The following is a 14,493-nucleotide window of genomic DNA, read 5'->3' as shown; positions in this document are numbered from 1 at the left end:
TTTGCGATTCGGCACTGTGCGAATTTAACTGACAATTGCACGGTCGTGCGAAGCCGTACCCAAACGAAATTTACGTCCTTTTTTTCCCACAAACAGAGCTTTCTTTTGGTGGTATTTGATTACCTGTGTGATTTTTACTTTTTGCGCTATAAACAAAAAAAGAGCGTAAATTTTGAAAAAAATAACAATATTTTTCTCATTTTTTTATATGAAATTCCCCCCCCCCAAAAAAAAAATGTAAAAATCAAAATTTTTTTACATTTTTGGCCAATTTTTTTTCTGCTACCTATGTTTGGTAAAAAAAATCACAATAAGCGTATTTTGATTGGTTTGCGCAAAAGTTATTGCGTTTACTAAGTAAGGGAAAGATTTCTGTAATTTTTGGTGTTTTTTTTTTTAACGAGTAATGGCGGCAATCTGCGTTTTTTTTTGCGGGACTGCGACATTGCGGCGGACAGATCGGACCCTTGACTGACATTTTTGACACTTTTGGGGGTACCAGTGACATTACTACAGTAATCAGTGCTATACATATGCACTGTTACTGTAAAAATGACACTGGCAGGGAAGGGGTTAATTTTATTGGAGAGGGAGGGGTTAATGTATGCCTGGGGCTTACTAACGTGTGTGGGGGGAGGTGACTGAGTGACACAGGGACAGATCGCAGGTTCAGCTATGCTGAACCCTGCAATCTGTCACTGTCTGTCACTTAGGAGATCCGCCCGCTTTGTTTACACAAGCGGGCGGATCTTCAAACTTGATTCCCCAACAATCGGGGAAGAGCGGCGGTGATCACCGCCGCTCCTCCCCTGGCCCGACTCCCGTTGTGACTGAATTCAGCAGGAGCGAGCCCCCACAAGGGGAGGAGTCCAGCGACGTAGGTCTACGTCGCTGGACGGGAACTAACCACTTTGCCGCAGTAGAGCTCGAGTGAGCGGTCGGCAAGTGGTTAAAAAAAAAAAACGCTTTAGATTTACATACACTTTAATCCCTTTGCAAAAAAACATCCATTAAAGTGATATTAAACACTCACTTTTCTTAGGCACTTTCAGTTCAATGTTTTTAAAGTTCCAGTTTAATTTGGTGCCATGGGCACTGACCCAGGTTTCTTGTTTCAGGGTGGCTCCTTTCTCTTGCAGCATCCTATGGAGCCACCCTTGCAAGTAAAGATTAGAGTTATATCTTCTTACACTGTGCGCAACAATAGAAACACACTGTTCTATAGTCTAGTATAGCAAGACACTCTCCTGCTTCCCCTCCTCCCTTCACTAAGCTAACAGAGTGCATTTTCCGCCATATTGCCATCAAGGAGGCTGACAAAAAGAAAAAAAATGCAGCCATCACATCTATGGACTAGTAAGATGCAATATATTACATTTGTGTTCTTTGTTTGAAATGTCCCTTAAAGATTAACTGATAAAGGGGCACAGCAATAGCAATAAAGGTATTCTTAATATTCTCGCTTGATAATACACTGATATGTGTCTCCACTTTGATAGAATATCAGATAAAACCACAGGTTAAAACTATGTTTCTCTTTCGTTCATTGACGGACAGAGCTCCTTATCTTCTTAACCATTGGATTATACTGCCCCCCTACAGGAGTAGGACACTAGGCAGGAAAAAGCTTGATTACACCTACAGTATGGGGCAGTCCCATGGGGTATACTCCCACTCTCAGCTATAGCACTCGGTTTTTTTCTGCCTAGTCAGGAGTAAGGACCTGGTTCCTTGCTGGGATCTCTGGTCTTGGCAATTTTTTCCTTTTAAATTGAACTTTTTCCTATCTTTGTTATTTTGTTCCTGCGAGAATCTACAATCAACTGCCAGGCTTGGCGACAGACTGGATAATCTGGATCCAGAGGATCTCCCCAGTCTGCCCAGCGAGCACGCATATATTGAGCTTGCCTGTGAGTTAAACGTCTCACGAGGGCGCATATGACCTGGCCTCGGCCTGAGTTGCAGCGTTCCTCCTGGCTGACAGCCCCCCCCATTCTGATGGAGCGGTGGTTTGTCAGGAGCGGTGCCCACCCTGTTCCTGGTGTGGTATGTAGCTGTTCACCCTCTTCCCCTGGAGGGTTTTGGGGTGGACATGGACCCCTCCCTGGGACGGTGGGACCCTTGGGTTCCCCTCCTTCCCCCCAGCCCCTCTTGGCGGTCACTGTGGGTCTTCCAGCCCCCCCTCCCCTCTCCCTGGGTGAGGTTTTAGGTTGGCTTTTGTCACAGGCTCTTAAGGGGGGAGTTGCTGCTGGCTGGGTTTTTCTTGGTGTGCAACGGGTGGTTGAGCAGGGTTCCTCACCACCCTGGGCGTTGATAACTAAGGCGGACATGTCCTCTGGGCTCCCTACTGCAGTTGTTGGGCGGAGGGAGCAGATGGTTTAGCATTTATGGGTCCGTGCTTCACGCAGCCATATCCGGACAAAAATTTAGGCCACGGCTTTGCAGCCTACTGGTCGGGAGCTATGTGGGGCGACCCCAGTAAGGGTGGCTGAAGCCATTACCCTCTGTTTGGACATCTACCCTCCCCTCTGCTACTTCTGGGTGGTTAGCTCCGCTGGGGCTCATGTCCAAACAGCTGGGCGTCCACAAAAATTTAGGCCTAGACTTGCGGCCTACTAGGCAATGTGGCCAGCTTTGTGCCTCCCTTGGAAGGGGTGGCGCTGTGGGGGCGGTTTATTTTTTGATGGCAGCCATGCCACCATTATTGTGTAGGACACCTGCCCCTTTTTAGCGCCACAAGATCATTAGGGTTCCCTGCCTGTGCGTCTGCGTCACGGTGGGTGGCCCCCTTTTAAGGGGGCTATTTCCTAATATGCGGGCCTCTAGGAAGGGGCTCGGAGGGCGACTACTTGTTTTTTTGCAGGGTCCAGTAGGTGGTCCATTTGTGGGCCCTTGGTCGATGTCGGCTTTGCAGGATCGCAGTTGGCGGCCCTCCCCTGATTGTTATGTTTTCCAGTGAGCTTAGTATATAGCCCCCCCCCCGCCCTCCCCTGCCTCATCTGTCTCATCAAACCCTGAATCTGTTTCGGCCGCTGTGGACTCGAATGACCCTACTGGGTCTGCGTCCATGCACCCTGAGTCCTCAGATAGTGAGGATGATTCCTCTGCTCCTCTAGTGCACATAAAAAGGCACCGGTGGATGCACTGATTGTGTCAGTGCTTGAAACTTTAAAAATGGAGGATGCGGCTGATGCTGCGTAGGAGGCGCCGGTCCCTTTTGGCACCCACAGCACCGCCAAAGCGGTGAGGGTGTTCCCCTTTTCTGCTTACTTTGAAAAAAATGGCACAAAACAGTGGGGCTGTCCAAAATAGCGTTTTGCTATGTGGTATCCTTATGAGGATTCCCTGCTTAAAAAGTGGATGGTCCCACCTGTAGTGGACTCGCCATTTTCCAGGTAAACAAAGCTACCTTAATTCTGGTTGAGGAGTCCCCGGCCTTTAAAGATCTGGCTGATAGGAGGGCGGAGGCTCTGGCCCGCCATATGCTCACTGTGGCTGGTTTGGCACTTAGGCCGGTATTTACTATTGCCCCGGTGTTGCAAATTCTGATCGAATGGGCTAAACATTTATGCTGAGACCTGAAGGGGAAACAACTTCCCCCTGCCTTTGCGGAGCTGGCGGATCAGTTGGTCTAGGCTGTCTGTATCAGCAGTGGTCCTTCAGTGTATTATCTGGCTCAAATGCTGGTCTGCAGACCAGACTTCTAAGAAGACCTTATATGATCTCCCCCTTGTAGGGCATCGCCTGTTTGGAGCTTCCTTGGATGACATCATTATGGGTCTCACAAGGGGGAAGAGTACTTTTCTTCCACAGGCTACCAAGGGCAAGGAGCCCCGTCGTAGACATGGGCCATTCTACTCATCTCATAAGAGGCCTTTTTGTCCCTCAGGGTCTCAAGACAAGGGATCAAAGTCCTTCAGGGCCTTCACCAGAGGTTCCAAGAGGGCCTGGTCTGGCAAGACATGAGCGGACTCTTCCAGACCTACGGACAAGGCTCCCTCTGCATGAAGGGGCCCACTCACCCATATCTGGTGTGGGGGGACGTCTTTGCTGGTTTACGGATCCGTGGACCTCTCTGGTACAGGACAAGTGGGTCCACAATGTCCTCGGTCCAACTTCAAGATAGTGTTTCGGTCTTTTCCTCCAGAAAAGTTCTTCCCTTCCAACCTGCACTTGTCCCCAGAGTGCTTATGGGGTCTCTTTGGGGCAGTGCAAGACTTGTTACTTCAAGGGGTGATTGTTTCAGTTCTGACTCGGAACATTTTCAAGGGTTTTACTCAAATCTCTTTACAGTTTCCAGGAAGGGAGGCAAGGTACGTCCAATTCTGGACCTCAAGGCGCTAAACTGCTTTGTACGGGTACAGATGTTCAGAATGTAGTCCATTCGCACGGTAGTGGTGTCTCTACAGCAGGAGGATTTTCTTGCTTCTATCGACATCTATCGTTTGTGGCGTTACCCTTTGATTTCGCCTCTGCTCCTCGGGTCTTCACAAAAGTGTTGGCCCCCGGTGCTAGCATTTTTGCGTGAGCGGGGGATTGCTTTACTGGGGTACCTGGACGATCTTCTTCTGCGAGTGGAGCCTCCGTCTGCTCTGATGGACAACTTTGAGATTACTCTGCGAACCATAGCCAGAAGGTTTCTTCCTCTGGAACAATTCCAGCCATTGCAGGAGGCAATTGAGCTTCTGTTGTCCAGCAGACAATCGACCCTCCGGGCTTGCATGCGGGGGATGGGCCTGATGGTGTCTACCTTCGAGGCGTTTCTGTTTGCACAGAGGAAAAAGAGATTCTGGTGAAATGGGACAAGAATCCACAGTCTCTAGAGGTTGCTTCTTTTTCCGGCACTTTGACAGGGAAAATCCTTTCTCCCCCTGTACTGGACGGTTATCATCACAGATGCCAGCCTGTCCGGTTGGGGAGGCGTCCTCGGCACAGATTGTGCTCAGGGGGTCTGGACTCTGGAAGAGTCTAGACTACCGATTAATGTAGTGTAACTCCGAGCGATCAGACTTTGTCTGGATCATTGGACAATTTGTCTTCAGGGGTGTCCGGTACGAATTCAATCGGACAATGCCACAGCCGTGGTCTACGTCAATCACCAAGGGGGCACAAGAAGTATCCTGGTGGCTCGGAAAGTAGCCGGCATTCTAAGGTGGGCAAACAGATTTGTTCCAGCTCTCTCTACTGTACACTTTTCAAGGAAGGTACAGAGGTTTGTGGCATGGTCTCAAGATACTCTGGCCGACGCCACAGACATATTCTAGTGGCTCCAGTCTGATTTAACTAATCTTGGTACGCCAATCTGGTATGGCTGGTCACCGATGCTCTTCCTCTCAGGGAGGGTCTGCTGTCCCAAGGGCCAATCTTCCATCCTGCTTATAGTTGCTGGCTTTAGCGGCTTAGCCGTTGAAAGCCAGCTGCTGAAGGATAGACGTTTGTCTGAATCAGCAAATCCTACACTGTTAAAGGCTAGAAAATCTATCTCTAGGAAGATCTACCATCGTATTTGGAAGATGTACATTGCGTGTTGTGCGTTGTTTGGGGTTCCCCCTTTTCCTTCAATGAGGGGTTGAGCAGCGCCTGGGCTTGGGTATCATTAAGGGCCAGGTTTTGGCCTTGGCGGTTTTCTTTCAATGTCCATTGGCCAGACTTTCCTTGGTGCGTACCTTTATCCAGGGAGTTCGACACTTGGCTCCTCCAGTACAGTCTCCATGCCGCCATGGGACCTCGATTTGGTTATCAGTTCTCCAGAAATATCCCTTCAAAAATATTCAGGAGGTTCCCCTGATTACCTTGTCCCAGAAGGTGGCCTTTTTGGTGGCTATTACTCAGGGTGTTAGAGCTGGTGACGTTGACTTGTTGTTCACCTTACCTGGTTGTTCACAGAGATAAGGTGGTTCTTCGTCACTGTCCATCATTCCTTCAAAAGGTCGTCTCTGATTTCCATTTGAATGAAGACATTGTGTTGCCTTTTCTATGTCCCAGGTCTAAACATCCTAAGGAAATTGTCTTGCATTCCCTGGATGTGGTTTGGGCAATCAGGGTGTACCAGGCAGCTATGGAGTCTTTTAGGAAGTCAGACTCACTATTTGTACTCACGGATGGACCTATGAAAAGGTTGACCGCTTCTGCTGCAACCATTTCCAGATGGATCAGACAGACGGTGATTCAGGCCTATTCCACTAGGGAGACAACAACAAAGAGAGGGGCGCACCGACCTAGTGCATTACCACTAAAAACATTTATTAAAATAGTAACACGTATATATTATTCTCACAAAGCAGGTGTGAATATTACACACATCAACATGGTCAACATGGAATCTCCAAGGTAGCTAAGGCACTGCGTAATGCTGGATAGCATGCAGTGTACCGCATGAAACTGCTACTATCCAGCATTGCGCAGTGCCTTGGCTACCTTGGAGATTCCATGTTGACCATGTTGATGTGTGCAATATTCACACCTGCTTTGTGAGTATAATATATACCTGTTACTATTTTAATAAATGTTTTTAGTGGTAATGCACTAGGTTGGTGCGCCCCTCTCTTTGTTGTTGTCTTCCAGTGTGTTTTGGATACCCTTGATCCTGAGGGGGCAGCAAGACCATAAGTCATACCCATCTAAGTCCATCGGAAGCATTTCTCTTCCCTCCATCATATTTCACTAGAGCGCAGGAGAATTGTTTTACACTATTCCATTAGGGGTCAGGTTCCTCCTTTCACTGTTTAGGTGCACTCTACTGGGGCGTTTAGTGCCTCCTGGGCCATACGTCATCAGGCATCAGTGCTGCAGGTTTGCAAGGCGGCCACCTGGTCGTCTGTGAACACTTTTACAAAGTTTTATAAGGTGGATGTGTTGGCATCTGCAGATGCTTCTTTTGGCTGCAAGGTTTTGCAGGCTGCTGTTTGGAGGACCTGGTCCTCTTTAAGGGGGGAATTGTTTTTTTCAGGTGAGCTCCAGTTGTTTATGGTTGAGCTCCATGTTACCTAGTTGGCTACGGTTTAGCCTTGGGAATTTTTCTTGCTGTTTCCACGCCTCATGTTTAACACTGCTTTGGGATGTCCGAATGGTCAAGAAGATAAGGAGCTGTGTCCATCAATAAACGAAAGAGAAAATGGGATTTTTGACTTACCGTAAAATCCATTTCTCTGATGTTCATTGACAAACACAGCACCCGCCCCTCTGTGGAGTGGCTTTCTTCTGACACTGCTTGTAACAAAACTGAATGCCTGTAGCTAAGAGTAGGAGTATACCCCCTGGGACTGCCCCATAGGCATAGTCAAGCTTTTTCCTGCCTAGTGTCCTACTCCTGTAGGGGGTAGTATAACCCAAGGGTCAAGAAGATAAGGAGCTGTGTCCATCAATAAACTTCAGAGAAATGGATTTTATGGTAAATCAAAAATCCAATTATTCTGTCTGTTGCAATGCTTTTATCAGCTTTGGGATATCTTCCAATAAATACAGTGCCTTTCTTTCTCCTAGAACAGAGATGAATATGAGGACCCGCCATATAATTTTACTGAAGAGGAACATCTCCTGCCTCTGTTACAGAAAGAAAGAAAATTGAATGAGGCAGCCAGAACCAGTGCACAGATTAACAGGGGTGTAATGGGCAAAAGATTCCCGCTATTATCTAACACACCGGAAGATGAAAGAATACCACAATTATTTATCCATATTCAAACTCTCAGGGCTGGAGAAGTTTTTGTAAGTATAAAGATTTTTTCCCTATTAGTAGATAGGAGTTTAGGGCTCATTCAGACTACACTGCAGTGTGTATTACAGTTGAACTCTGGGATAAGCAAATATGTTCTATATACAAGAGTCATGTGTATTTTTCCTTAAATCTTGGTGTGCTTTGTGTATTTCTTTCAGATCTGTGTTGTAATCCAGTGTGAAACATTACCTCTGTGTAGGAGTTTCCTGTAATAAAAACCGCTCACTGCTGCTCTCTCTCCTTGTGCAGGGTGACTGGTCTTGTCCCTGCCCCCTCCTGTAGTTTTTTACAGGCAGCCTACAGTGGATGGGGTTGCCAGCCCCATCCCACAGCTCTGCACTGTATATTTGTGTTGGGGTACAATTGAGAAATAGTTAATGTAACACACATTAACATTGCATTACTGTGCATTTCCAGAACACATGTCATTGTATGAATAGGTCTTTACTGTACGCAATAATTCTCCGTATTATTTCGGTAGACAACCACAAGTACCAAAGGGTTTCATATAGGCAGATGTACCTCTACCACATCTTCCTACAAATGTTTCCGATACCAAAGATCCTCCTCACCCACTGACTGCCAAGAGACAGCCTTACATGAGTTTTTTTTATCATATAGCACTACCCCCGTGGGAGTTGCAGAATCTTCACATGCACTCAGAGTCAGGGAACAGTCCAGAACTTTGTTTTTGTTGTTTATTAGAGGGTTAACAATTTGGATAGGGATGGGAGATTATGTGATGCCCACTTGACCTGAACAAGATCTTCAGGGACATCTTCCTATTTATAGTCTCTTATATACAGCTTTGCATATACAGCTTCCTATAAACAACATCTTTAGCCTTCCACCTGCACACACTTTGTTCCTTTCTTCCTCTGTACAGCTCCTGCTGGTTCAGTCTTGAGGGAAATGACAGGCCTTTGTCAGTTCAGTAGCAGCCCATTACAGGCAGGAACCCAAAGTCCCTTAAAAGTAGCACAATTAGAGAGAAACAGCTTCCTTTGTGGCCACTGTTTCCAGCACCAATTATTCAGGCAATTCCACCTGGCTGCATCTGCCTCTTTCACCAGCCCTCCTGACTGCTTCCCTACTCTTCCTCAGCCCACCTGGCTGACTCTCAGGAAATCTCCCAGGGAAAGGATAGAAGACTTAAGCACACCGTTGTCTTCAAGGGAGCCTGGCTACATGTGGCAGTCTCCCCTTTTTGTTAGGCCCCACATTACTTTGTCCTGTCTTGCTCCCATCTGTCCAGGAAAGCCTCCCCCCTTTGTGTTTTTTGCAGGATCCTTCCTGCACCTGAGCCCCTGTTGGCATGACCCATGTTTATTTATGGGGCAGTCTCAACCCCCTACTGGCCCACCTCTGGAGATTGGCTGAGGCCTCACAAATAATTATGGTTTTCCAACCTTCCAGACCAGGGGGTACCAGAGAGAGCTGCCAAGATGACCTATCCAGCCTTTGCCTCTAATAAACCTGACCCAATTCCGTGACACAGGTTATTCCTGGCCAGCAATAGGCTTTTCTCCTACACCCACTTCTAGCACACACTAGAGGGTGCTACATTTATATGAGATAGGTGGGTAGGACAACTTTCCAGCTCTGCAGTTTTTTTTGAAATGTTGGCTCCTCTTTAGAGTTAAGCACTCCTCTACAATGTAATCTTTCACCCAACAAATTCCGAACCCCTCATTTATTACATTTCATAACCATGTTCTTAGGCCCTCAGTTATGCTGGTCTATTAGTCTTTGAATATTTTGCTACTAAAGGTTCCCATAGATGGCTCAAATTTCACATTCCTGCTAAATTGACAAAAATTCGCTCTGTGGGTGATGCAAGCACCACTGCTCAGCAAAAGTCAATTTCAGTAATTGTCGGAGCTGGCCGAACAGTGGCTGAATACAATAGCCCAGACACAATTTTATTCCAATAAGGGTCAAGAGGACAATAAAAGAAACAACAATTGCATTTTTTGGGAGTCCAAAATGCAATTTTTTCTTCATCGGAGTTTCCACTAGGAAATGGTGTTACAGGTTCTCTTCAACAGCTGTTTGGAATCAAAAATACCCCTGATGAAGGGGTAGTTTTGAAACCAGTGGAGCTGGATTAGAACCCCTGTCAGTTTTTTATTGCTGTCTCTGTCCCTGTTAGGGAGATTCACCTTCTCTATTTGTCTTTTTACCATTATCATTCAAAGTGAAAGTAAAAGAAAATCACACATTTTGGGTTGTCCCCAAAAACATAATAAAGGGAACATGGTGGCCTAGGGGGGCCCAAGGGATTCCTTGAAATTGCAGGGATTTCTTTTCATTTCATTTCCTGTTTTGGCTATGGGACAGGGAGTGAAGGGAAATTTCCCCATTGAGACACAGGAGTTATAACCCTCCTGAACGCTATCGGAACAAAAAAAAAAAAAAGGTTAGCCTATAGTTCTACTTTAACGCTTCAATAAGACACATGAATTAAGTCCATACCAATTTTACATCAGTTAATTGCAGTACAGAGAATATTTTTCCAGTCTTTTAACCCTCCTCTTATGTTAGGGTCAGAACCGACCCGTTTTCATTTTTGAATGTCTATAAGTATCACATAAATTTGTTTATTGCATCAAGATTTTTTTACTTTGTCAGGAACCTCTATTTAAACAATGTAATAGAAAAAGAATCCTTTTCACTAAATTATAAAATACTGTGGTAAAAAATTAAGACGTTTATGGTGTTAGGGTCAATTCTGACCCAGTTATAATATAGGATTATAGGACACTAATAAGTGCCAAAACAAAAATCATAAACACTCTCTCTGCTTAGTAACACTGACAGCCAATCACCTCTCAACCCTGTGAGCTGTAGTTAGGGAGGGGCCTATCTCTTTGAATGCTTGTCTGCTTCTCTAAATAAACTAAAGAAACATAGGACCAATACATTTCAGAGTTGCTGACTTTATTTTACCATTTTTTAAATTTGAAAATGAGAGGTATGCTATCAAAAGAAAGGTCTAAGGGGTCACACGAAAAATATTAAAACCAATCTTTTCAAGGATAAAGAAGCCTAACAAGGTAACCAAGAGGTAAGAAACAAATTTGATGATAAATAATTGTTCCGAGGGTATTTTATGGCTGATTTAAGACACGGGTCAAAACCGACCCATTAACATCATGGATAGTAACAGAAAGCAAACATAAGAGGAGGGTTAAAGTAAAAGAGACAATGATTTACTAAGCCCTGTCTCTGCAAACTACTAAAGCTCCACGCACACAGACTTAAAAATCTGCTCTTACTACAGGAGTTTTGTGTTTTGCCTGTAGAAACAGCTCAATGTTATCCTATGTGTCCATGCACATTAGGTTGATTAGAGACATATTTTGAGCTCAATGTTTAGAGGCAGGAAAAAAAACCCTTCTGGTTTGGGTTTCTGATTGGAGCTTTCTGGCAGAAAAACGTAAAACTCTCCTAAACTTGTCTAAACTATATACAAAAAAAGCTCTATATGAAAGTTTTTTTCTGCCAAAGGAACTGGCGGAACTTTTTTTTAAGCCCAATTTGCATGGAGTCTAACACTGGTTGAGGGAACATGAGGAAGGTTTATCTAAGACTGAACTAACTAACAGTAAGCAGAAGAAGGGGGAAAGAGGGGAAACCAAAATCACATAGTAAACAAATTGTAATGGCCCAAAAACACCCTTGATGTCAGCATACTAATGAACAATAATAATTCTGCACAACAAATGAAGGAAATTATGGAGATTCGCTAGGGTGTAGATATTTGGTTCAACATCAACATCAATACAATACTATTGGATAATGGATAACACCAATTGGACAACCTTTTGGGTTCAGTGCTGTCTTTTCACTTTCGTGTTAATATAGTTAGCAGTTGAGATGTGTTTGTGTGGATGGTGGAATCTATTGATTTGAGCTGTGTATGGCGGCTTTTACTTTTTTATTCCTGTTTTCTATTACATGGCTCTGTCATAGTGATAAGGTATGGATGGAAGTGGTCATTTGGGAATCATGTCGGCATTTGTTGCATTGATTTGGTCATTTTATCTGTCTATAACTGACAATGGAATCTGAATGTTTGTAACCAATGCAGAGAGCGGCAAATGATTGATTCCATCCATCCATCTCAATGACACAGCCTTCTAATAAAAATCTATTTTCACTCCAGGAATCCTGCAAACAGTCATGCTCTCATCAGTAGATACAGCTTGTGATCTAATATACAAAAAGAGAATGTCTCCAAATAAATACGCCTGGGTTAGGATCTGTCATTATAAAAGTGACTTGTGTACACAGCATGTAGTGCAACGTGCAAAGCTGCAAGGGTTTACGTTCCTTCTGTTTGCCAGTAAATTCCCCAAGTGTCTGAAAACTTACATATAGTGATTTTAAAGGAAGGAATAAAAAAAAAAATGTTATACTTACCTGCTCTGTGCAATGGTTTGCGCAGAGCAGCCTCGATCCTTTTCTTCTTTGGGTCCCCCATCAACAGGCCTGGCTCCTCCCATCTGCTGAGTGCCTCCAATAGCAGGCCTCTTGCTATGGGGGCACTTGAGCAGGCTCGCTCCGGAGACTGACTCAGCCCTGCCCAGCTCCATTTTCATAGGCTCACTGGCTGTGATTGACAGCAAAGGGAACCAGTGACTCCCCCTGCTGTGTCATTCAATGAGGAGAGAGGCCAAGGAGAGCTGCTCCTCTCATGCACATCACAGGGATCGAGATGTGTCTCAGGTAGGTAATGGGAGGAGGGGGGGGGGGCTGCATCCAGAAGTTTTTTTTTTCATTTAATGCATATAATGCATTAGGGTAAAAAACCTTGAGCCTTTAGAACCACTTTATGGGCAGTTCTTAAAATTTGACCTTTCAGTAAGGGTCCTTTCACATGGACGGTCCGCTTGGCAGACTCCGCTTTGCTCAGCAGGGGATTGCTCCGCTGATCCCCACTGAGCAGGCAGATGACAGGTCGGTCTCTGCTCAGTTCACTGTGCAGAGCGGAGATGGACAGAGTCCTGCTCTCTCCTATAGGGAAATCGGGTGAAAATGGACCGCCTGTCCGTTTTTACCCGATCTTATCCTATCCGATCCTCCGGATGGATGGAAAATAGGGTCACCATCCGCCTTTAGTCAGATCAGATAGCGGTGGGTGTCAGCGGACATGTCACCGCTGATATCACCTGCTCTATAGGGGTGAATGGAGGGTCCAATCAAGTCCGCTGAAAAAACTGACAGGTGAACCTGATCGGACCGCCCGTGTGAAAGGTCCTTCACTTTCAAGTCTGCAAGAAAAGAATCCAGATATGCCACGATATAGTAACAGTATCATTTGCACTAAATTAAAAAGTCCTGCTTGAGCTCCAGTCAGGTGACCTTGCCTAGGCTGAGATGATGTCTTCAGTCTGCTACAGGCAGCATTTCCTCAGTCTCCTCTCCTCCAGTGATCAGACTGCCAAATTATATCTTTGTAGCAACTCGCAAGGTTGATGAAGAATGAGCCTCATTCACATTGACGCAATGTTACATGCGATTTGACTGTCCCAATCAGTGCGACGCTGACTATTGCCCTTGCATCATTGTGCTTGATATCATTGTGCAACTGCAGGCCGGGAGCACCTTTTAGAGGCTTCAGGCACTGGTCACCTAGGAGGGAGCACCCTCTTCCTCACCCCTAGAGTTAACAAGTATTTAACCCTGGAAGTGTGGGGAGGGAGGGGGGGGGGCTTCTTTTTATTTTTCAATAATCTTTCATCAATGAAGCAAGTTGGGAAATTAGAGGCCAGCTAGTAATTGCATCAGATGCAGTCACTGTTTGGATATTCTGAGTCAGAGCTAAAGCTCTCCAATCAGCAGGAAGAATGAGCTTTACTAATTAGGAAGCTCTAACTAATCTAACTAATCAAACAGGCTTTTTTACATAGACTATGGCTACTTTCTAAAGAAAACAACCTGTAAATCTTTGCACACCTTTTGTTTTGATGCAGCTGGCATGTATTTAGCTGATGTAAACTGAGCTTTAAAGCAAACCCGCCATAAAATAAAAAAAATGGAGGGGCTGCCATTGCTGCCCTCTTTCTGAAAATATTATTTACATGGCTGTTATGCCAATCCTCTGGCTTCAATATTTTCTCAGGTATAATTATGCAAATCAGGAAAGTTAGATTTAGGTCAAACAGAGCTACTTGTCTACCTGTTTTGGGTTAGTTAAGCATTGAAGCAGGAGAGCCAGCCTGAGAACCAGGGAACAAGCATTTTAGAACGAGATGTCAAGAAGGAAAACCTTACCTCCTTTCTTTTTCCCCTTGAACTATCAAGGAAATAGGCCATAGGAGATGTTTAGGGTGGGTGGTGAGGTGTTGAGGGGAAAGACATAGTACCCCAACTATTTCTTTAACATACTGTTCTTCCCTCAACTGATTCCATAATGTATGGAAATGTGGATATGGGCCCTATAGCCATGCTGTCACGGTTTACCCCTCTGCCCTCATATTGATCTCAGAGGGGCGACGGGGAAACCAATATGGATGGGCTTATTTTAAAGGCTTATATGTAATTATTGTTGTGTTATTGCCATAAGAAGTGTATGGGGACCTGGGTACTGCCCTGGGGGACATTTATCAATTGCAAACATTTTTTTAAAACAATCTTTTTGAAAGGAGCAGTGATTTTAATGATGCTTAAAGTGAAACAATAAAAATGAAATATTAGTGCCTGGGGGGTCCCCTTAGTCTGCCTGTAAAGTGGCACATCTGTATGATGTATAGAGCCTGCTGCAGCAAAAC

At 45.1% G+C, this 14,493-nt stretch overlaps 1 protein-coding gene across 2 annotated transcripts in view; it reads left to right on the top strand.

The window, feature by feature from the left end:
* LOC309545257 (cyclic nucleotide-binding domain-containing protein 2-like) overlaps positions 1-14,493 on the top strand; it is a 525,861-nt gene that overhangs the window by 399,813 nt on the left and 111,555 nt on the right. For both annotated transcript variants that reach the window (XM_082244395.1, XM_082244394.1), the window contains exon 13: positions 7,483-7,707. In XM_082244395.1, the coding sequence (XP_082100521.1) occupies positions 7,483-7,707 (225 nt within the window). The remainder of the gene's footprint in view (positions 1-7,482; positions 7,708-14,493) is intronic.

This window comes from Pelophylax lessonae (assembly GCF_965119305.1).
Source record: "Pelophylax lessonae genome assembly, chromosome: 2".
Lineage (NCBI taxonomy): Eukaryota > Metazoa > Chordata > Amphibia > Anura > Ranidae > Pelophylax > Pelophylax lessonae.
The sequence above is the reverse complement of the archived record's forward strand: the minus strand, read 5'-3'. Positions and strand labels throughout refer to the sequence as shown.